A 24,909-nucleotide genomic window follows, 5' to 3' on the forward strand; every position below is an offset into this window, starting at 1 on the left:
TTGTTTTTGTCAGGTTTGTCAAAGATCAGATGGTTGTACATGTGTGGTATTATGTCTGAGGGCTCTGTTCTGTTCCATTGGTCTATATGTCTGTTTTGGTACCAGTACCAAACTGTTTTGGTTACTGTAGCCTTGTAGTATAGTTTGAAGTCAGGTAGCGTGATGTCTCCAGCTTTGTTCTTTTTGCTTAGGATTGTCTTAGCAATGCAGGCCCTTTTTTGGTTCCTATGAACTTTAAAGTAGTTTTTTTCCAATTCTGTAAAGAAACTCATTGGTAGCTTGATGGGGATGGCATTGAATCTATAAATTACCTTGGGCAGTATGGCCATTTTCACGATATTGATTCTTCCTATCAGATGGATAGACTTTTTAAAATAAGCACCATCTAGGGCAGGCCATCCCAGTGTTTGCCTTTACCATCCGCAGCCTCACAGTCTTTGGCCTTTGTTTGCATTGAGGATATTGTGTCCTTTTTGAATATCATAGCCTCAGCTTTATCCTCCCCCAGTCTTCCACACCATTGAAAATCATCTTTCACAAAATCTTTCATATCTATTTATGATGAAGACAAATAAATCATGGGCTTGATTTTTCATTCATAATTCTATCAACATTCTTTATGCAATGGAGCTAGGAAGTATACAGACATGAAAAAATGTAGTCACTGCCCTCTTTAACTATAGCATTGTCAAGAACCCAAGGAAGAACTGAAACAACGTATCCCATAGTAGAACACGTAAGAAAGATCTCGTCTAAGCCGAAGGTGACATATGCTACAATAGGTGTACTCAGTTCTCAAGTAATAGCAAAGACGTTTGGGAGAGTATTTTAAAATTCTGGGAATTTACTCTGTGCTTAGTGCTTCCAAATATCAGCTCATTTAATAAGAGGAAAATATTGCTTCCAGAGAAGGAGGTCTGCAGAGCTTTATAAAGATTTGTCCTTAGGGGTGAATATAATTTCAACAGATAGGGATTTAGGTCATGGCATTAGATGAAGGCATTCCTTATAAGAAAAACCAAATGAGTACATTAGAAACATGGAGAATCACAGGCATGGAGGGACATATGACCAAAGGATGGCAGTAGCAATGGGAAACCAGACATGGAGGGTCTTCAGTGGTTGGAATTGGGACACAAGGGAGCCTTTGAAGATTTTTACTCTTTTTTTTCTTGGAGAATAGCAGAAGAGCTATTTTGAGGAAAGTTATACTGGAAGAAATGTTATTTCTCTGAGGAGGTATTTTCATTGAATGAAATTCGTTTTTACTGATGAAAGACAAAAATTTATGATCAGTTGATAAATTTCAGGCATCTTTGGAGGTATTGTTTATTTTTTTCTGAGGCTATTACTGTGTCAAATCTTTTACAGTCTCATAAAACTGAGTCTCGTCTGAAGCTTTAGGCCAAATTGTTATCCATGCGTGAGCATGACTCTGCAATAGAAACTAAAAATTTGGCTAATTTTAAAGTAATCCCAAGATATATATATATATAGTTTTTGTAATTGTCTCCCCCCCCCCCAAAAAAAAGCTATAGCATTAACTTTCTTTATTTCCTTTATAACATGAGGGTTTTTTCTTTGTTCCTATTTGAATGTATTTTTCTGGTGACTCATCAGTGGCATAATGGTGAAATGATAAAATAATATCCTGTGTACTTCCTTTTAGAGGATGAATCACATAAAGTTGGCCATCTTTTCCTGCTGTTGTATATTAATGTCACTGGTCCACTGAACTGCAATGATCAGAATTATGACTTTCCTTGAATAAAGCATCCTGTTTCCTACCCCTAACCCTAGAGGTGTACTCTTTCAGGGAGAACCTATTTTTGCACCTCGTCTTATTTTGGTAGTTTTCCACAAGTCATCTTATCTGCAATTTCCCAACTATTTAATTGCCATTTTACAATAATATTACTTTATTATTTAATAATTTTATTAATATTATTTTAATCAGACTATTTCATTGTTCAAACTTTAAAACTAAATGAAAGCCATTAATGAAAAGTATTGTCTCATTCCATTAGAATGAGCTTCCACAGGTATGTTTTTAGTGATGAAAACGTGACTGTGTTATTAAATATTTTGTTGAGTCTTGCTTACAAAAAGAGGGCAGTTCATACATTTGTTTGTGTTTGTATGCCTTCTAGCTCCACTGCATAAAGAACGTTGATGGAATTTCAAACAACAAAACAGGCACATGATTTATATAGTCTTGCCTACAAAAAATACAATCTTTAATGAGACTCTATTGTCAGTACCTCATGGCTACACACAATTTCCTATCAATAAAACAGGATAATATATAACTTAGAGGATTGGTAGGAGGGTTAAAGGGAGTAATAGATGCAAAGTAGTTAGCACTAAGCCTGCCATGTAAACAGGCACTTAACAAGTGGTAGTGGTTGTCCTTCTTAAATGCACGGAAAGCCCATGTCTTAGCATAGCATGCTGAATTCCTAGCAGAACTCAGGTAGCCCAGCATCCAAGGGTAAATGACTGGAGAATTAGCTCAACATCCAAGAGTAAATGACTGGAGAATTAATGGAATGGTGAGCACTCAGTTTTCTGTGTTGTATACAAAGTTTAAAACTTTAAAAATAGTCCCCAATTCCAGTTTAGAAGATTATTTTTAATCAGTCTTTTGCAACTTTCCAGAAAAATGCAAAAGGTAAAAAAGGTTATTACAGAAAAATAGCACAAACTGACACGTTATTTCCAGAAGCTAAAATAGCTTATCATTAACTATCACATATATGGAATGAAACAGAGACCATTCAACCAATGATATATGTATTCATTCTTTCTCTTGGGTGTACACCTCTTGGATGGAACACCCAGAGTCTTAGCATGCCAGAAGACTAAAATGCCTACCTCTGCAGAGGACTGTCTCTAACATGTTTTGTAGGAATCAATGTTGAAGTCTTAATTTCCAGGAAGCATTATGAGCATGCATCTGGCTGAGCACATGTGTGTGCAGATGGGGGTGGGGAAGGAGGGACCCCCTGAGCAAATGGAAGCTAATGGGCTGCATCCTATAATCTTATATTGTGCAATACAAAAGACAAAGCAGAGCAGCTGGCACCAGATACAGAAAGAACTTTAGTAGCTAGTTTAGATGGAGGTCTGCAGTATTGCTGCTGTGGTTTTTGCTGTCGCTTCTTTGCGGTGTCATTTTAGTTTTCAGAATTCCAGAGAAAAAGGCAACAGGCAAAAGATAAATATCCTGCCTCAATCCGACAGAAATATACTTGATAAATTCCTGTGAGAATTCTAAAAAGTTGGCAATAAAGTATGCATATTAATATGAACTACCAAAAAGTGAATTCTGTTAACAGTCTAGACAAATGTCACATTCCCTGTCTCTTGGGATAAACCAAGTCATTTCAAGTTGAGTAAAAAGAAGCAAAGCCAGTGGGATTATGCAAAGGTACAGCAAATGAAAGGAAAGGCAACACTCTCTTGAAGAGTGAGGAAGAACTTTCCTGTATTGTTTACTAAACAAATATTATATTCATCTTATAGTTGCTGCCAATTCAACAATAAATAAATGTTTATTATATTTGGTCTTGTTCTAACAGAATATAATGTGTCCAGCACTAATTATATCCAGGTCAAATAAATTTAATCAAAATTTAAAGTAATTAATCTAAAAATATAAAAATTCAGATGGAAACAAAAAAGGCACTCCAAATCTAAAAAGCTCATGAGGACATTCATGTTTCCCAGAGTCCTGGCACAAGTGTGACTAATTTTTCCAGCAAATATACACTTTGATAGACAAACATGTTTATACAAGTTCTACAATGATTATGAGGTACAAACTCGTTCGTAGGGAAGCATAATTATTCCTGATCAAGTCCAGAAAGACATTTTTCTGGGTGTTATTAATAGCGATGGTTACTATATGTGACTGCTTTTTCATGTGTGAGATGTTACGACAAGAGCCTTGCTGAAAAATAGATGGATGGATATACACAGAGAGAGAGGTGCACACACACATGGATATCCACATATATCTAATATAATTCTCAAAACGACTTCATTAAGGACAATTATGGATGTTATAAAAAAGAAGCAGTGAGGACCAGCACCAGAAATTGATGAGAACCAACAAGAAAACACATAAAGCTACAATAATTAGAAGAGTATGACTTACGGTCCACAGACAGATAATGAATGGGCAAACACATAGATATTAGCCCATTCTTGCATTGCTATAAAGAAATACCTGAGACTGAGCAATTTCTAAAGCAAAGAGGTTTAATTGACTCACCATTCTGCAGGCTGTACAGGAAGCGTAGCACCAGCATCTGTTCCTTGTGAGGCCTCAGCAAGCTTCCAGTCATGGCAGAAGGTAGAAGGGGAGCCAGCAGTTTCACATGGCGAGAACAGAAACAAAAGAGAGAGGAGGAGGTGCCAACTCTTTCAAACAACCAGATCTCCCGTGAATTTAGAGCTTAGAGCAAGACCTCACTTGTTATCATAGACAGCACCAAGCCATTTGTGAGAGATCTGCCCCGTGACCTAAACGTCTCCCACCAGGCCCCACCTCCAACACTGGAGATCACATTTCAACATGGGATTTGGAAAGGACACACATACAAACCATATCACCATATATTCACTCAAACAATATTAACAAAGTATCACAATGAATGATTAAAAGACTCGTTAAACAAGTTACGTTGGGAATACTAATGCCCTCTCATATTATGTATCAAGACATTTTCTTGATTAATTAGAGCAAGGATATTTAAAGAATGAAAATGTAGAGAACAAAAAGAAAATCTTAATATTGGATAGTCAAAGACCACCTAAGCCTAAAAGAATAAAAGCAGTTACAAAGAAGAATGAATTTGAACTTTTAAACAAGCCAAAAATAACCACCAAAATTATTTTTTAAACAAAGGAAAATGTGAAATACAGCTTTAACTTACCATTTCAGTAAGAAAATGTCAAATGGGCAAGATTTATTTGCTATATTTGGTTTTTGTTATCGACAATGCACCCTGCTGGCAAGGAAGCCCAGACACTGTGATACGTTGCATGTGACGGTGAAAATTTGTGTAACTTCTCTGGGAATTGGTTTTTTATTATATAAAATGACACTAACAAGCATCTTATCCTTTGACCTTGTAATTGCATTTATAGAAATCTCTCCTAAGTAACCTGCGATGCCTACAAAGATCTTCAAAAAACGCTTTTGTTGCATTATTTAATGTTTTGAAAATTTTGAAATAATTTTTCTGTCCAACCATAGTAGAATGACTCAATAAATTTTGATATATAGTGGTTTATCATACAGTTATCAAAACTATATTTTTGTAGACTAATTCGTGATGTAAGTCATGAGTGAGAGAAATGGTGATGATAAAATATTTTTAAAAATTGTATGAAACTATATTGGCAGCTGAATTCAATTTTGATTCGAGTACATTTATATGCCTAGAAACAAACTGATAGAATGTTTAAATTATAAAACAATATATATACATTCCTGTTATGTGTGTGTGTGTGTGTGTGTGTATATATGAAACCTGTTTGAATTATCTTATTCTTCATATATTTTGGTATTTCCAGATATTTTACTATGAAAATCTTCACAAGTGGAAACAGGTTGATTGATAGTTATAAAACCTTAATTTATAGTTAAACATCAATGAGAAAAAAACATTTTTTAAAATGGCAAGTACATGTCTAAAAGAAAGAAAATACACACACACACACACACACACACACACGGATATGCTAGTTATATTTACAATAAAACTAATTTAGGTTTTTGACTTGTAAAATGTTTTATTAAAGTCAAATAATTTCAATTAAGTGTTTATCCATAAACAGCTATCAAGTTAATTTTTAAGGTATTAAAGTACTAAATAAGCACTGTTAGAAGTGTGGCTTTGAAATTTATATCTGCAAAAGACCACATCATTTTTGCTAAAGCTCTTTATTTGTGAACTTAGCGCAGACATATGAGAAATCAAAGTTGATTGCACAGTTTACTTTTTCACATGATAAGAGAAAGATACAGGGAGGAAGAACAGCAGGAATTGGGTGAGATTTTACAAAATCTCAGATTTAAGACTTCTAAAAATTAAGTATTGGGCATGAGGAAATGAGCAGAGAAAATAATAGTCACATTTCCACATTTGTAAAGAGAGGAACAATAGCCAGGCAAACTCCATGTCTGAAGTGTTGTTTATTTTAATATGCAAAACATAAGCATTTCTCTGACCAAAGCTGCTTTCTATTTAAAGCTAAATAGAAAAATCTTATTCCTGAGCATAGTTATACAAATGAATAAGAGAACATAGTGAAATTTCCTATGTAGATTCTGTGCTGTTATAGTTACGGAAATATTTTTAATTAATCCTCCATTTAACAATGGGGCATACATCCATGTTTTTTGGAGCACTGTTTTGTATATATTAGTAAATTATCATTGCAATGAAATGAAAATATCAATTTCACGTACAATTTTGTAGCACATATTTGCCAGTGAAATGCATAATTTACATTACAAAAATTTAACGTGGCTGACATTAGCAAAATGTCTTATTAAGAAATAGGTCATAAGTACTCCAAGAAATTTGACAGTCTGTTCCATGAAGAGCATTAATTCAAAAGTCCCCCATTTGCATAAATCTCCAGGTCTCATTTTCACAGCTGTTTGTTGTCAGCTAGACCGTTGCAGTTCAAAATTATTTTAACATAACCAGTGGGAAGTATACCTTTCAACTAAAAATACCATGCTCTGCAAGAAAGATTGTCAGGAGTAAAATATAAGTTCATTCAGTTGATCTTGATATTTTTCCTTAAAATAAATATTTCTAATGCAGGAACTTTAAGTCTCAAATTACTGAAATATTTTTATTAAAATATATTTTGTAATTTTATATTTTCATAAAAATAAAAAGGGTATGTGTGTTCATATGTAAAAAATGTTAATCCGTAGAGCTTATTTTAGCAAAGAGTGAAAAATACTTGAGGATATCTATTTTTCATTAATCAGCCAAGCATTATATGGAGTGCAAGATAGGTACCCAGGACTATGCTAGAAAAAAGAGGATTAAAATTTTTAGATATTGCTGAGAATATGCATGTATATTGTTTGTGTTATTCATTTTAATAATGGAAAGGGATCAGTAATTATTAGATGTTTAATGTCTGTTACCTGCAACACCCAAAGGACAGCAGAAAATCAAAGTCAAGAGATCTCAGACTGGATACTAAGCAACACTATTTGCTACCTGTAAGCTGGAGTTCATGATTTAAACCCTGTGTACTTCAGCTCTCCATCTGCAATAGGGGCCATTATACCTACACTAATCACTTCACAGGGTCATTGCTAAGATTATATTAAATAATGGGCAACTACTGTGGAACTGCAAAGCACCATACAAATGCTAGTCCTGGTTCAGTGCCTGTTCTCATATCATTTCATTTTAGCTGCAATGAAATCCTCGTACAAATTCATGATCTTGTCCAGTTGTCATTTATGGTATAATACATAAAAGTTAACCCAAGCATAGCCAAGGAAAGAGACAATTGGACATACCTATGTATATTTTCATAACTAGCAAAAAGATTCGCTGGTTTTTGCCAATGTGCTTCTGTTATTTTTTTTCTTTTACTCTTGAAATTATATTTAAGTGTAGATTCTACTTAAGTAATTTGCTGCTGGAATGGGCATAATATTCTGATGTCTGCTTTGCTTCTAATTATGTTCAAGCTCATTTTGACATTTAAGGCCAATTACATTAGTCTAGATTCAGTGAGACTTTTCCTTAGTCATCTAAAATTTGAACAATAAACAGTTTTTTTCTCCTCTCTCTCTGTTCATTTAAGTGGAATGCTTGGCAACAAGCATATTTTGGGAATTGTAAAAGCACAATAAATAATGTGGGTTCATTTTGAAAAAAGAACTACTTGGTCTTCCTTGCCAACATAAAAGGCAGTCACAGAATTAATTGAAACCACCAGTTTCAACTTTGTTTCCTCCGAAATCACAAGGAATAAGGAATTATTTTACAGATATATTGATATTTAAAATGCCTCAGTTCTATTAACAGAAAGGTAATTGACTTCAACAGATCTCTAACTTCAAAAGAGTTCATACGTAGAGAGAGATATATAAAAATAGGTACGAAAACTTTATCATTTAAAAGTCACTCATAATTAAACTCCCCAGAGCAAGACCCTACACCAAAATTCAGTTAGTGTTCCATTGTGTTTTAACATCCCATCATGTGATGACTTAAGTCATAGAGCAAAGCACTTAATTCACTTGCCTCCTTATCTTCAGTAAATTTGCCAACTCTGCAATTTTTACTGTTGATTCCATAGAAGACCCTGATGAGTTGACAGCACCAAAAGGCAATTCATAGCACCTATTAGTAACAAGCCACTGTAACCTCTTTGTTTAACTTTTATAGGTAAAATCTGGCTTGGAAAAATAGACTGGAAAGTATATTATTAAAAAAAAAATTTCCAATTGGCTGCCGTTATCAATAGATCATAGAATAGTAGACCTTTATAGCTGGAAGATATGTATTGTGTACTTCAAAGATGAAAGGAAATAATGTCTTTGAAAACACTGTCAAACTTTCAAAATTATGTATCTAAAAGAAATTTCTTAAAAAATTGTTTATCCTGTATGATTTTTGAACTTTATAAAAATGGAATCACACCATATATGACAAAACATTTTAAGTCATAAAGAATACATAGGAATTCTGGGCCAGGCACAGTGGCTCATTCCTGTAATCCCAGCACTTTGGGAAGCTGAGGCGGGTGGATTACCTGAGGTCAGGAGTTCAAGACCAGCCTGACCAACATGGCAAAACCCCGTCTCTACTAAAAAATACAAAAATCATCCAGGTGTGGTGGTAGGCACTGTATAATCCCAGCTACTCAGGAGACTGAGGCAGGAGAATCATTTGAACCTGGAAGGTGGAGGTTGCAGTGAGCCGAGATCATGCCATTGCACTCCAGCCTGGGTGACAAGAGTGAAACTGTCTCAAAAAAAAAAAAAGAAAAGAAAAGAAAAAAAGAATACATAGGAATTCTGGAATTCAACCAGTGGGAGAGAAGTTGCTTTTCCTTGGGACAATATTTTTAAGGCAGATTTCAAAATTATTATTTAAACTATTCTTTATATAATGCTTTATTATTTTTAAAGTATTCACATATATGTTATTTTGATTTTCAAAACAATCTTCGGGTGACATTGGGATTGCATATTTGAGGAAGACTGGTCTCAGGACGGCTGCATGTTTTACCCAAAGCCATTAAGTCAGTCAGTGACTTAGACTCAGACCCTATGAAAGCAGAGGCTGGGTATTTGGTTCTTGGCCTCACTGATCTGGCGGCTTACAGAGCATCCTGGTCTGCATACTCAGCGATTCAATCTGTATCTTAAACGCGGTCCCTCAGCCGTTCCTTCTAGAAAGGTGATCTCTTTAGAGAGAGCAGTGATGGAGGTGGCTGAAGTTATACCAGGGGGAGAAGCTTTGAAAAGCTCCTGACTGATAGGCACATGTACCAATGGGAGCAGAAGCTTTGCTGGCAATGTCGAAGTCCCTTTGGAGGCTGTGTGAGGAGGGAACCCATTTCCCTGGGATATAGCGCTCTCCACAGGGCAGCTGGATGGCTCGGTGCAGCCATGGAGCATCGGATTCACCTAGGAATTGATATTTTTCCTGACGGTTTCACACACACACACACACACACACACACACACACACACACACACACACACAACAAAAACAAACAAACAAAAAAAAACAGAGATGGAATTTGAAGAACTGGGAAGAGTGGGACTGAATTGGAGGGATTTGAAATAAAGAAATAGCTGTGGTCAATGGCTTTAACAAACAGTACTATATTTTACTGCAAATTCCAAATCCACAGTATTTGTATTTAGGTACAATTTAGTTTAGCCACAGTAAGTTGTGGCTCTGGGAGCTTTTATTTACCGTGGGATTTTAAACACATTTCATGTCGTTTTCATTGGTTTTCCTTAACCTCTAATTCTCCATAAGATCTTCATCCTGTCAGTTATGACTTTGCCAACCAATATACTTTTTAGAAATGTAACCCCAACATTAGATATGTCCAACATTTACTGTATATTAATATTATCCTAAAAATTGCTGAAGCTTTGAATAGATAAGTAAGTTTTAAATCAAAGGAATAATAAAACAAAATATTAACAGATTATGAAGTCAGTGGGTTTTTCTGAAGATAAAATTATTCTAGTTATTGCTGTTTGGGAAAAAAAGAAACAAGGAGACTCAGTAGGTGAATCATTAAGGGAATTAAAAGCAGAAGAGATGTCGCTTTTACACTCAGTGAGTACCATCGAGGCAAGTCTTCTATTTAAGGGCTGTCTTATAGGAAGACATAACAGGGACTCTCTCACTAAAAAGGTTGAGCTACTATATAAATTGTCAAGTGGATTTTATTTTGAAAGCAACTTTTTTTGTAGAGAAAGAGTTCTTGAAACCAGTTAAAGGTTTAAAAAGTAGATACAAATTATGTTGTAAAATCAAAGTTATATGTGGATGGTACTAGTTGTATTCCCCACCACATTTTAACATTTTTAGTGTATATATTTTTAAATGAAAAAATGTACATTTTACATGATTTTAGTACAAACATTTAAAAAAGTATCAAACCAAAAGTAATTTATCAAAACATATGTTTACACAAAAACTTGTATACAAATGTTCATAACAGCATTATTCTTAATAACCAAAAGGTAGAAACAACCCAAATATCAACTGATAAATAGATAAAATGTGGTATATCCATTAATAAAATATTATTTGGCAACAAAAGGGAATGAAGTTCCAATGCATACTACAACATGGATGAACCCTGGCCACATATTGCCTGATTCCATTTATAGAAAACATCCAGAATACAAAAAGCCATAGAGACAGAAAGTAGATGATTGATTTCCAAAGGGAGGAATGGGGAATGACTGCTAACAAGTGTGTAGCTTTTTGGGATAAAAAGAATGTTCTTAAATTAGATAGTGGTAATGGTTGCACAACCCTGTGAATAAACTAAAATCCACTTAATTGTACACTTTAAAAGGTTAACTTTATGGTATGCAAATTGTATCTCGAAAACCTATTTCTTTTTTTTTTTTTTTTTTTGAGACGGAGTCTCGCTCTGTCGCCCAGGCTGGAGTGCAGTGGCCGGATCTCAGCTCACGGCAAGCTCCGCCTCCGGGGTTTACGCCATTCGCCTGCCTCAGCCTCCCGAGTAGCTGGGACTACAGGCGCCGCCACCTCGCCCGGCTAGTTTTTTGTATTTTTAGTAGAGACGGGGTTTCACCGTGTTAGCCAGGATGGTCTCGATCTGCTGACCTCGTGATCCGCCCATCTCGGCCTCCCAAAGTGCTGGGATTACAGGCTCGAGCCACCGCGCCCGGCCAAAAACCTATTTTTTTTAAAAGTTAAAAAAAATAGTATAGACCCCTTCCCTAGTTCCTTAGTCCTTTCCATTCCAGTCCTGAGAGCTACAGGTTTATTGTATACACTTTCAAGCATTTATATGCACACAAAATCATATCTATGTGCTTGGGATATAGCATATAGGTCTATCTGTATAGGCATATAGATACAGCAAAGGGATAGTACTATATATTCTACTTACTCTATTTTGACCAAAACCCAAAATGTTTAACCATTCTACTTTTTCTGAATATCTGACTATGTTTTAACTTAAATTGATATCCACACATACTAAAATACCAAAATATGCATTGAGTCATCAAATTTCAAAGGTCATCCCTGATATTTTTAAGGGCTTAAAACTCCTTTGCAAGATCTTTCAGCCTGTTTATTTCAGCCTAGGAAAATACCCTTGCTTTGCCTTCACCTAACTCTAAGGAAGTCTATTAGAGATATTTAGGGTCAGAAATGAGTCCTTAGGGCTTGAGAGAGAAAAGGATCTTCTGCTATTGATGATCTGGCTTTGCCATGACCCTGTGGCATGGGTACTCAGTGGCTCTGTGGGAAGCCTGGTGGAGGCAATGTGGCCTAGCCCACCTATGTTGATGTTTAAGGGGTGCTAGGAACAAAAGAGAAGCTATAGAGGCTTTTGCTTATCCTCCTTTCTTCCCTCTTTGGTGGTCTTGTTTTTATCCAATGCTCTTAATCTCAACTTATAACCAGAAATTACAGCACCAAAATGTGAGGGCACTTAGGGGAAAACTGTTTTCTGTTTTAGTAGTAATATCAAGGAAGATCGGGGACAAATGCAGAACTGGAAGCAAGGACTAAGGTTGAATTTAGCAGGATTTCCTGAAAGATTGGATGTAGGATGTGAGGAAATGAGATGAACCAAAGATGTCTTCAGGGTCATTGGCCTGAGTAACTTGAAGAATGGATTTGCCATTTTCTTGGCTAGGAAGGAGTGCAGAAAGAACAGGTTTGAAAGTGGGGCATGAGGAGTTTAATATGAGACATCACATACTTGAGATTCCTGTTATCTAACATCTGTCCAAGTGAAAATGTGGAGTTGATTCTGAAGGTGGGACTGGAAATACAACTGCAGAAGTCATCAGTGCATACATGGGATTTAAAGGCATTATAATGGATGAGATCAAGCAGGTAGGGAGTACTGAGATATAAGAAAAGATCTGAGGTCAAGCCCTGAAGCTCTGCAACATTTAGATGTTAGGAAATTGAGGAGAAACCAGCAAAGGAGCATGCAAAGGGCTGGCATTGGATTTTGTGGCTCTAGTGTACCGCTTTTCTCTGTGTTTTCACCTGGAGCATCCCTGTGACATTTCTCTTCCTCACACTCTCCTGTTGTGCTTTCACCCTCTACTCTGTGGTTCTCACCCTGTTCTCATATATCCAAGGAAGATGATACAGTCTAATTAGAAAGAAGACCTGAACTCAGCTTACGGTTTTCAAAATCTTTCTTCTCCATTAGATGAAAATCATTGCAGTCTGTTTATTCAATACGTTTTCTTTTCCACTTAAATTCTGTTCGTGCAGAGACTGATTCCTGGGGACATCAATGTGCTGGCAACTTTGACTTTGTAATTTCCCTTTTGTTGCCCCACTCAACTGCGTGGCTGATCTCCATTCATTTGTTCACTTCCAGAGTCTACTGTTGGCAATCTGATTTTTCTTCATAGCTTTCCATTGAAATTCACTGGAGATGCTTTTGATTTACTTAATTCTTCCCTGGCAGGGTAGGGTTGCTTGGTCCTGATTACCTCATAGCAAACTGGACCATTCTTAAGTAAACTATTCATCCCTGGTGCAGTTATCAGCAGGGAGGCATCTGCAGTATTAACAGTGATTGACCTGTATAGTGATGTTTAATATGTGATGATGTTACTAGCAGCAAACAAAATAGCACTTATAAACACAGTTGTTTACCCCTACTTATGTGTATAGGTTTGGACTTGAGGGGTAAAATAGAAAAATAGGGCAAAATTACCCACTTCTCTGCCCCTAAAACCTAAGGAAATGAATAAAATGACCTGAGAAAATTACACCAGCATAACCGCAGTAAGGAAGAGCTACAATTTCATGCTGTTTTCTTTTTTTTTTTTTTTTTTTTTTTTTGAGACGGAGTCTCGCTCTGTCACCCAGGCTGAAGTGCAATGGCATGATCTCGGCTCGCTGCAAGCTCTGCCTCCCGGGTTTATGCCATTTTCCTGCCTCAGCCTCCCGAGTAGCTGGGACTACAGGCGCCCGCCACCTCACCCGGCTAGTTTTTTGTATTTTTTAATAGAGACGGGGGTTTCACCGTGTAGGCCAGGATGGTCTCGATCTCCTGACCTCGTGATCCACCCGTCTCGGCCTCCCAAAGTGCTGGGATTACAGGCTTGAGCCACCGCTCCTGGCTCATGTCGTTTTCTTTGAAAAGCAGCTAGGAGGAAAGAAAAGAAGAGAAAGACGAACGAGGAGAAGAGAATGAGAGAGAGCCTAGAACACTCTAGGCTCCTCCCTTAAGACTGTCTTCTAGAAGAAGAAATTAAGAAGAAAAAAAGTTGGAAAAGCACTAAATCTTATACTCAGATCCTCCAATCTGTGAAGTTTCTGGCCAAGGGGCTATGCAGAGCCCTGGAAAGTGATAAGAACCACTTACGGGTAGAAGCCACTTATTCCAGAGGCAAAATAATCCACTAGAGCCCACCATTTTTATTTTTTTCAGCTGAGAAGGCTTGAGAGTGAAGGCAAAATATCATACCTTTTGAAAATGAATCATCTCCCATTCTGCTACAAAAATGCAACATAATGAAAATATGAAGAGATGAAAGCAGAAGGTTCAAGAGTACAGGAGGCTCAGGATGAAGAGGGGTGTCGAAAGCCCCAGGAGTTGTCCTATTCGCCCATATAGAGAACCAAAACCAACAGGAGGACATTGACTTCTCCCTCACCTGGAGTCAGTGGAGTGGGAATGATGGCTGGAGTGAGGCCAGTGAGTTTGGGGAAGTGAACACTTAGGACTGATTAGTTCTGGCTGCAATAAAGATTGCCTGAATCTACCTGAATTGAAGAAATATCTGAAGTCTGATATTTCAAGCATAATTGTCCATACACAGCCTCAGCTAATACTTCTCTCCCTGTTACCCCTGTCCTCATTACTGAGACAGTAAAACACAGAGAAGAAAACCTATTGATAAATTGAAAAAGGACACTGAGTGGGATGAGATATTTGGAATAATTCTCTGCCACTGTATTAGAAAGAAGAAAAGATCTAGATAATACTGTTAAAAGTGGAAATTATGGCAACTGTGGAACCACTCTGGAAAGAAATTAGTTCCAATTAGAACAGGTAGTGAGAGGACCTCAAGAACACTATCTATGATAGTAAGAATCAAATGGTTTCTGGGCAATTGAAGGTTTAAAGAAGAACATCTGTAGAATAGTAAGAAGGGTTTATTCTGCATGATAAGTGTAATGCCTGAGAATATGGAAGCTACTTGAGGTAGAAGAAAGAAAGAATATATTTATTTTCCCAATAGGACATGTGAGAAACAGAAAATCTCAGCAAAAACCAAACCAAACCAAAAATTGCATTAACAATGGCTCAAATAGCGTGAGTTAAATTGGCCCAGATTCTGAGCAATTAATGGAAAGTAAGAAAGGTTCCATTTATCCTTGACCATTTACTGTCTAATACCTTACATGTCAGTATATCAGAGTCTTGGAGGGGGAAGTGTAATTTTAGAACATTACCTGGACCAACAGTGAGCAATGTTTTCATAGGAAACATTGACTATCAACATGTTGCTTGTCATCTTGCTGAGAAGCACAGACGACCCAATTACAATAGAAAAAACAAATGTAAATATTGTCTGGCCAGGTGCTGTGGCTCACACCTGTAATCCCAGCACTTTGGTAGGCTGAGGCAGGCAGATCACGAGGTCAGAAGACTGAGACCATCCTGGCTAACATGATGAAACCCCATCTCTACTAAAAATACAAAAAAATTAGCCGGGTGTGGTGGCGGGTGCCTCTAGTCCCAGCTACTCGGGAGGCTGAGGGAGGAGAATGGCGTGAACCCCGGAGGGGGAGCTTGCAGTGAGGTGGCACCACTGCACTCCAGCCTGGGCAACAGAGTGAGACTCCGTCTCAAAAAAAAAAAAAAAAAAAAAATTATATATATATATATATAGAGAGAGAGAGAGCGAGTCAAACTTCAGGATGTAAATGTATACATGACACAAGATGGAAAATGAAAGCAGAGAGAAAAGGTGACCTGACAGGCGGCAGTGTAATAACTTCATCTCACACTGGAAGGGGTCAAGTCTTTCTAGTTTGATGGAAAAAGAAATAGAGATTTACATACAAATTTAGGAGTGGTTAAGGGAAGTGGGGAGAGGTGTTGTGGCTGAATGAAATCTTCACATATCATAGCAGAAGTCTGTATCTGAAGTGGATAAATCAAGAAATCTTAAATAGGGATAGGCATAACACCATCAGAAGTGAAAACAAAAAATTCCTGTCTCATTACTTATACCAAAATAAATTTCAGACTTAAACTGATTTAAACAGCCACTTCAGGTTCAACATGTTTAAAATAATAAAACAAGGAAAGTGTAAAACTACTGCATAAAACCACGGGTAAATTTCTGTCTAATCATGCAGTGAGAGAAGTCTTTTTAAGCAAAATAAAAACACTTACAAGGAATGACAAATTAGACCACACTGAAATGTAAAACTGATCTTTGCAAAAATATAAGAAATGTATAGGGGAAAATGCATTTGAACATACATGGCAGATAAAAGATGGGTTTTCTTAATTTGTAAAGAGTTGGTGGAAACCAGTAAAGAAAATAAAAAGAAAACCAGTAAATAAAATAAAACCAGTAAAGAAAACCAGGGCAGAAAAATGGAAAAACATGCTAATAGGTAGTTCAGAGAAACACCTTCCTCTCTGCCTTCTTTCCACTGAAACTCTACTTCTCTGCATTACTGAGGTCAGTTGCTCTTATTTTCCCAAAACTTTTCTTGATTCACCCAAGAGGACTAAATTGGCTCTTCTCTGTTGCCCCTCAGTAGTTTTACCGTATTTTGCTTACACACCTTAGTTAATATTCTTCCCTTTCTTTTTATTTTCTTTTTTCTTTTGAGATGGGGTCTTGCTCTTTTGCCCAGGCTGGAGTGCAATGGCACAATCTCAGCTCACTGAAACCTCCACCTCCCAGGTTCAAGCAATTCTTCTGCCTCAGTCTCCCAAGTAGCTGGGATTACAGGTGCCCATCACCAAACCTAACTAACTTTTGTATTTTTAGTAGAGATGGGATTTCACCTTGTTGGCCAGCTGGTCTGGAACTCCTGACCTCAAGTGATCTGCCCACCTTGGCCTCCCAAAGTGCTGGGATTATAGGCGGCCAATATTCTTCCTTTTTGAGAATTGATCCTGTTCATCTTTTTCTTCCCCTCTTGATTATACAGTTCTTAAGGGAAAAAAACCATGTCTTACTCCGCTCGATCCCCAATGCATCAGACCTTTAGGAGCCACTAATAATCCCTGTTTGAATAAATAAAGAGCAGAGGCCCTATGGACAATGTAAGTCAGTAAGTGCACTTGAGTCACTAGCTCAAGCACGCTATCATTTGAATTTAAATTTCTGGATAAAAATCTCCACAAAACTGATAAGGCACCCTTCAAGCAGGACACAAGTTAATTTTCAGCCTCTAATAGAAGTATTTGTTGGCACTACCTTCATTGGTTTATTCATTTCAGCAGCTAGAAATACACAGATCCCATTGTCACAAAAAGCTTTGTTCGCAAATATAATTTAGTGCATCTCACAATACGAGCTTTCAGGTGGTTGAGCTGTGTGGAAATTAGATTTTTTTTCTCCTGAGACTCTGAAATGAAAAGAGGATAACCCCAGCATTCTTGCCCACATCACTTATCTCACGACAACAGATTACAATCCCATAGCTCCACGTTCCCAAGCATCTACTGACCACATAATAGCTGTTGATCAAATGTAATGCAGCAGATGAAAAAAACATCAGCTGGTTCATGCCCAAGACAGCTGAAAGGTGCACCTACATTTTTAGTCTCCAGATTCCAAAATAAATCTGTTGGGCTTCATCATGAGCTGTTCTGCTGCTTTTGGGGAAAGAAAGCCATGTCCAGTGAAATTTCTTTTATACTGGCAGGCATTTTGACTCTTCACCTAGTGCTGTTGAATCTTTAGGATATGTACATGTTTTCACACTGACACCTTCATTTAAAAAAATACAGCAATCTCATATTTTTATGGAAATCATCTTTGGAATTTGTGTTCCTCACCTTTGGATACAATAAATATTCAAGAGAAAAAAATACAGGAAACAAATAATTGCCCTCAGTGATAACTTCTGAAATAAGGATAGTGATGTGTTGAAAAATTCTCAAAAGCAATTTTAGAAGGAATACTTTTTGCAGAGAGTGGCCGTCTCTTGGGTACCATGGCAGGAAAAATAGTCTATTGCCCTTGGTGGTGCTGGGGTCAAGAATCAATAACAACATACTTCATATTTTCATGAACAAAACACTTTGTAAGACAATGAGATTATAGAGAAATCAACTCAAGGTAAAGATAATTACTTTGCACACAGACAAAGGGTAAGTGGAAGAACTTATCTTCTAGTTCGTGGTTCATTTACCAATTAATTGCTCCTTTTTCAAATAGGTCCACTGTGTTCTGGGCCTTGAACAGTGTACTTCTAAGAAAGTTTATTACCCTTTACTGAAGGAAATTGCCCTTAGGTTGCTTCTCAGCCTTTTGGCTAAGATCAAGTGTGAAAAGTATACTCAGATTACTATGTAATTATGCCTGCGTAGATCCTGGGTAGACTTCACTGAATGCAGGATGCACTTTTTGGAAAAGTACTCACTTTGGAGTCCTAATGCCTAGTGCTACTTCTATTCGTGCCAGAAACTAATAGAGTGACTTTGGGATAATCACTTGGCATCTGTGAGCATCATTTTCCTTATCTTCAAAAAAAAGAAAAAAAAAGGAATCAGATGAGATCATCTTTACCAGATTAGGTCTATCTTTAGGTCCTCTAGTCTAGTGTAACTGGGTTTCTGTCTTGGTCTCAGTCCATCTTTGCATTATCCTGGACTTTATTTATTGGAATCCCAATGTCCGAGAATTCAATGTGTGTCTTTATTGTACTTAAGCCTGTAAAGATGTTTTTAAAGAGTCACTAGATTCCAATGGGCAACTTGTTCCGGATATCATCATAGTCTCATTAAAAAGTATTTATTGACTACTAACGTGTATAGGATACATGAGTTGGAGATTCATGGATACACATATATTTAATTAGAAAAATATGTAAGAATGAAACTAGTCAAAGATCTTGGCAGAAAGACTATGAGACTTTTAGCTTGGCTGGCTTTTGTTGGAATGCTCTATTTTTTATTTCTTTCTTTATTTTTTTGTTTTTTTGGTCTTGGTTTCTTCTGTGATCTTGCCCCTGTGCCTTGAAACTTTTTTAAAATCATGAAGAATGTGTTTCTCTTTAAGCTGTTCAGTGTGGCAATATCACTTAGAAATATTTATTTTTTAAAGAGTCACGTGTTTTTAATATGATAGCTAAAATAATATGATAGATGGGTACTATAAAAATAAAATTAAGGTTATTGCTCTTTTATATGCTTTAGACAAATGTAATTCACTATAAAAATAAGTTTCTCTTAGCAGCAGGAACAAAAAAAAGTAATCTGTTGAAAATGTTAGATAGCTTGCTGAAAGGAAAAAAATTAACAGCAAAAATCAAAGATCTTGAATTTGTTTCTATTTTGCTCAACAGTATTTACTGCCAACAAAACTAATTTTAATTCAGGGTAATTATTTTCTTATTCCACATCAAATAGTTAAATATAACATTTTTAAGATCTTTAGTCTCATATCTTTCCTATGTGTTGAATCAAGACTGTTCTTGCCCTGATCAATCAGATAAAAATCAACAATATTGAGATCAAAGTCTTCAAACATCACATACTAATTTGAAGTTGTATGCAAGCCTAAAGCTAGTGTGTAATACCTTTGTTCTTTTCCTCTTAGGCATTTATGTCCATGTTCCAGATCCTCACCCAGGAAGGATGGGTGGACGTAATGGACCAAACTCTAAATGCTGTGGGACATATGTGGGCACCTGTAGTTGCCATCTATTTCATTCTCTATCACCTTTTTGCCACTCTGGTGAGTTTAGCATTTCTTTTCAATTATATCTTGGATTTTATAATGGGATGAGCATCAACAGATATTTGGCCTATTGGGTCAATTTCAAAATGGGAGCCAAAGGACTAATGCAGACTAGTCTGGTTGGATGAGATCCCTCCTTCCATTCTAAGTTTCTACACATCAAAGAACTGCTTGATTTGTTAGGTTAGAAATTTTCTCCATCAGGTACCAGTGTTTGCAAGAGGGAAAACAAGACAGAACAAAATGAAAATCTCACATTTACATACCAATTTAAGTATCCCCAAGCATTCACACCTAGATGATCTCAGGATCAAACCGGAATTCCATTATTATTATTTTTTCTCATGTAGAGACACTGTCTTCAATTTCACTGCATCCTCTTCACAGCTGTAATTAAACTGAAGACAGAAGCTGTAGACCTCAGGGTGCAGTCAGTTAATTAGAAATCAGCACAGTGTTTTTGTGCTATGTGCGACTGAAAAAAAAACACATGGAAAAAAATAAAACACATCCCTGCAAATATTGTAAAAGCACAAGAAAATGGAATACCAAAGTCCAGTAAGAACCGACTTCTGTCACACAAGCAGATTTTTCTCTTCAATGTACTTCCATTAAAAACAAAGAAAAAAGGTTACAAAATGCAGCCTATGGCTTACGAAGGAATGTAATACCAAATGCACATCTCTATGTAATAAATTTTTTCATATTTAAGAAGCAAACCTAAGTTATAATATTACGTTAGAAGTTCCAAGTTGAGGACTCAAATGTTTCCCTTTATCAGGAACACAAGAAATAAAAACAACTACTACTATCGTTTTTGGCAATATGTCTTACAGTTACAAAATATCTTACCGTATTATTGCTAATCTTTGGAACACCCAATTAGATAGTATTCCCAGTTAACAGATGATAAAACTGAGGCTCGGAAGAGTTTAGTGATTTATCCAATGTCACATGGAATGTAAATATGACCAGAGTGTTCCCAGGCCTGTCTGATCTAGATCTGGCCCTTAGTCTTGCAGCTACTTAATTACTGCTTCCCTGGATAATGAAGTTTAATTATAACGAAAAATGTCATTGTCAAGTCAAACTGCTGCCAAAGAATCACTCATGTAAAACAAAGTACATATAATCTCTAAGGTCAGTTTTAATTGTAAATATCCATGAATGAAATAAGTCCTTGATAAACTAGATATAGCTTAGAAGTTGTGTTTGCTATAGAAAGACAGAGGCTTTCCAAACTAAGACATGTCCACCGAAAAGTTTATGAGAATGCATTGTTACATGGTGTGAAGTCATGGACTCAGACAGTAGAACTGCACAGACATAATTCTGGCCTTTTTGTACATGGAGCTGACTTTTTAAACATTCACAAAAGACAGGAACATTGTGCAGCAGGAATGGAAGCCTGGCTTGCAGAGCCGGATCTGGCTGTGCTGGTGTCTGCACAACACTTAGCCCTGATGTCTTTGCATCTTCCCTTCCAGGACTTTTAAGCCTGTGCCATTTATTCATTCATCCATTCGTTTACTCATCATTCACGCGTTCAACTAAGTTTAGTAAGCACTATGTGTTTAAGTTACTCTAAAACTACGGAATTGCTCAGACTGTTGATTGTGGCTTAAATGCAGGATAGGTTTGATTGAAATCATCTATGTCAGGGAATATCAATATAATTATTTTATAGTAATCAACCTAATTGTTTTCCTAATAAAGCAACATAATCATTTATGTTCCTCACTGAAAATGTTTCACACTCAAATATACGTTTGATTCTTAAATCAGAGGCGCAAAATATGAAAGCTGAAAGAAAAAAGTCTAGCCTATTAAATTATTTAGTAAAGTAATATTTTTTCAAGTGAAAATTCTACTGGGGTAACTGATATGATAAAATAAAATATTAAAACTGGTATATAGCCTTCTCGGGTAATTTAAATCTTCTTTATGGGCTAAAATATGGCATTGGTTATAAAACACTTAAAGTTCATCCAAGGACTCCTGGGGTTCACCTGAGGCTTTAGGAATCCACAGAGCACAAGATGAAAACCAATCTCTAATTCCACTCTTTCCGTTTACTGATTTAAGTGTCTACCCAAAACATCTGTTCTAACTTTTTTAATTGCAATTTTCAAAAAACAGTTGTAAGTTAAAACTGAAAATTGAAATAATTTGTTCTTTTATTCACACTTTTTTAAAAGTCTGTAAGGCAATTGAGAATTCAGACGTCTACATGTTAACGAGAACAGTTTGGTAAATGTGGTGTCGTACAAGACTACGAAATTGGAGTCCAAAAATCCAGATTCAGGTTCTAGCTCTGCTGGTCACTCGATATCTGATTTCTGAAGAATCAGATAACTTTCCTGACCTCTCTGCTGTTTGTATCAGAAAGTGAGGATAATCCTTCACAGTACACCCAGTTTCCAAGGTTGTCAGGTATCTGCGAGTTAACCCTGTATTTCTGAGGATGTTTTAGAGCTCCAAAACTGAACCCTTTTAAGTGTAGATAAGACGGTTTGTGCATGTAAAGCCATATATTAATAAATGTTAAATTTATATTATGTTCAGATATTTTTAATTTATACAAGTAAAGTACCATTTATTAGGGTATCATTAATGCCGCTTCCCGAATTAATTTCCACTCTTCCTTCTTTCTCTCCTTCCCTATACCTCTTCTGCCAGGCAATGACTATGATAATTTTAATGTTAATTCATTTTCCAATTTTTGAAACATATTTCACTAAATGTAACATTCTGGCATTCATAAGAAGACTCAGTTTGTGTAACACTAAAGAGAAAAACAAACTATACACATAGAGGATAAGGTGCATCGCTACTTCAGAGTTTTTAAAAGGTGAAAGAAAATGTGCATCTTAAAATCAATGGAATGCACAGGTTTCCAGCACATATACGCATCCATTAAAAATACAGTATTTAGGGCCAGCACAGTGGCTCCGTCCTGTAATCCCAGCACTTTGGGAGGCTGAGGTAGGTGGATCGCCTGAGGTCGGGAGTTAAAGATCAGCCTGGCCAACATGGTGAAACCCTATCTCTACTAAAAATACAAAACATTAGCCAGGTATGGTGGTGGGCACCTGTAATCCCAGCTACTCAGGAGACTGAGGCAGGAGAATCACTTGAACCTGGGAGGTGGGGGTTGCAGTGAGCTGAGATCATGCTATTGCGCCCCAACCTGGGCAACAAGAGTGAAACTCCGTCTCAAAAAAAAATATATATATATATATATACACACACACACACACACACACACACACACACATATACACACACACATACATATATACATATAATATATACATAGAATATGTGTATATATGTATGTGTATATATGTATATATGGGTGTGTATATATATGTATACCTATAGTATTTTAAACTTGAGCTTAACATCTAAAAACATTTTATACCCAAAATTGTGAAGATTAATATTAAGTTGTCTTAGTTTGCAAAGCACTGTTCCAGTCAACTGATGGCCATCCCTGGGGGAGTGGCCTGGTAATACGTATTTCTCTCCCTGTAAGCCCATGCTGGGGCCAAGTTATAGATGGTCATGTGTTTCCCTCCTTATCAATTATTTGTAGCAGCAATTTTTAGAATAAATGGTATCAAATTCAACATACATTCTGCAGTTAAGTTCTTCACCAGATATTTTTTCTGAGATCTTTTTGTCTTACTACACATGAAGCTGATTTGGTCATCATTATGGAGAGCCATATAGTACTTCACGGACTCTGAATATGCCATATTTGTTTATCGGTTCCCTTTCTGATGGATATTTAGGCCGTTTTCCAAGGTTATGCTTTTATCATGCTGCAATACGTGTATGTATTGTGCCCACTTATGTGAATTTCCCTAGGATGTATGTCCAAAAGTAGAATGCTTAGGTCTTAGGTACTGCCCAAATTGCTCTATACCAGGGGCCTGCAAGCCCAGATACCAAATGCAGCCACCACCCGCATGATACAGCCCGTGAGCTAAAAAGGGTTTCTATAATTTAATGGTTATACAAGTACCCGCATAATATCAGTGTTGCCTCATGACCCTCAACATTTCAAATGTTTACTGTCTGGACCTTTGAGAAAACACTGTGGATTTCTGCTGTATACATCAATTGTGCTAATTTACCCTCCCAAGTGCAATCGTTGAGAATTCCCGTGTTCTTACACTCTCGCTTAGACATCGCATTATTTGACGTGAGGTTTCGGCAATCTTATGAGTGAACAGTGGTATCAACTGGGCTTGCATTTTTGCATGTCCATAATTATTAACAAGGGAGCACTTCTGACTATGGTTATTGACCATCTTTGTTTTGTGACTCACCCCATCATTTGCTTTACCTGTTTTCCTAAAAACTAATTTGTCTTAACTCATTTATGGGATATTTATTGGATATTAACCTCTTGACTTACCTGTGTCGCAAATATCCTCTCCTAGGCAGTATTTCGTCTTCCAGTTTGTCTGTGATGTCTTTTGACATTCTATATATTTTTATTTCATTTTTAGTTAACGAATAATAATTGTATATATAGTAGTCCTCCTTTGTCCCCGAGAAAAACATTCCCAGATTCCCAGTAGGGACCTGAAACCATGGATAGTACAGCATCCTATATATACTATGCTTTTCTTATATATACATAGCTTTGATAAAGTTGAATTTATAAATTGGCATAGTAAGAGATTAACAATAATAACAAAATAGAACAGTTATGACAATATACTGTAATAAAAGTTATGTGAATACTCATTCTCTCTCTGTCTCCATCTCTCTATCCTTTTCAAAGTGTCTTAATATTTTCATGCTGTGGCTGACCACAGGTAACTGAAACTAGAGAAAGTGAGACAGTGGATAAGGGGGGCCTACTGTATTTATGGGGTACCACGTGATGTCTGGATACACGTATACATTGTGGAATGATCAAATTAGGCCAAAACTATTGGTTTTTCACTAATGGTCTGTATTTCTTTTGAACTCGTGCTTAAGAAATCTTTCCCACCTGAGGTAATACAAATATTCTCCTATGTCTTCTTCTAATTGTTTATAACTTCTGTTTTTCATCTTTAAGTCTTTAGCTCATCTCTACTTTTTAGATATAGCATAAGCTACATGAAATATGCTGTTTAAATAAAACTCAAATCCATTTTCTCAAACAGATTTATATGAGAAACTACAAGCTTTAGAATATTTGA

General features: G+C 36.5%; 1 protein-coding gene across 1 annotated transcript in view; it reads left to right on the top strand.

Moving 5' to 3' along the window:
* The window catches only part of NALCN (sodium leak channel, non-selective), a 229,742-nt gene that overhangs the window by 75,374 nt on the left and 129,459 nt on the right, over positions 1–24,909 (top strand). The window contains exon 7 of the mRNA XM_030922022.1: positions 19,565–19,702. Coding sequence (XP_030777882.1) covers positions 19,565–19,702 — 138 coding nt within the window. The remainder of the gene's footprint in view (positions 1–19,564; positions 19,703–24,909) is intronic.

Source organism: Rhinopithecus roxellana, chromosome 18 (genome assembly GCF_007565055.1).
Source record: "Rhinopithecus roxellana isolate Shanxi Qingling chromosome 18, ASM756505v1, whole genome shotgun sequence".
Lineage (NCBI taxonomy): Eukaryota > Metazoa > Chordata > Mammalia > Primates > Cercopithecidae > Rhinopithecus > Rhinopithecus roxellana.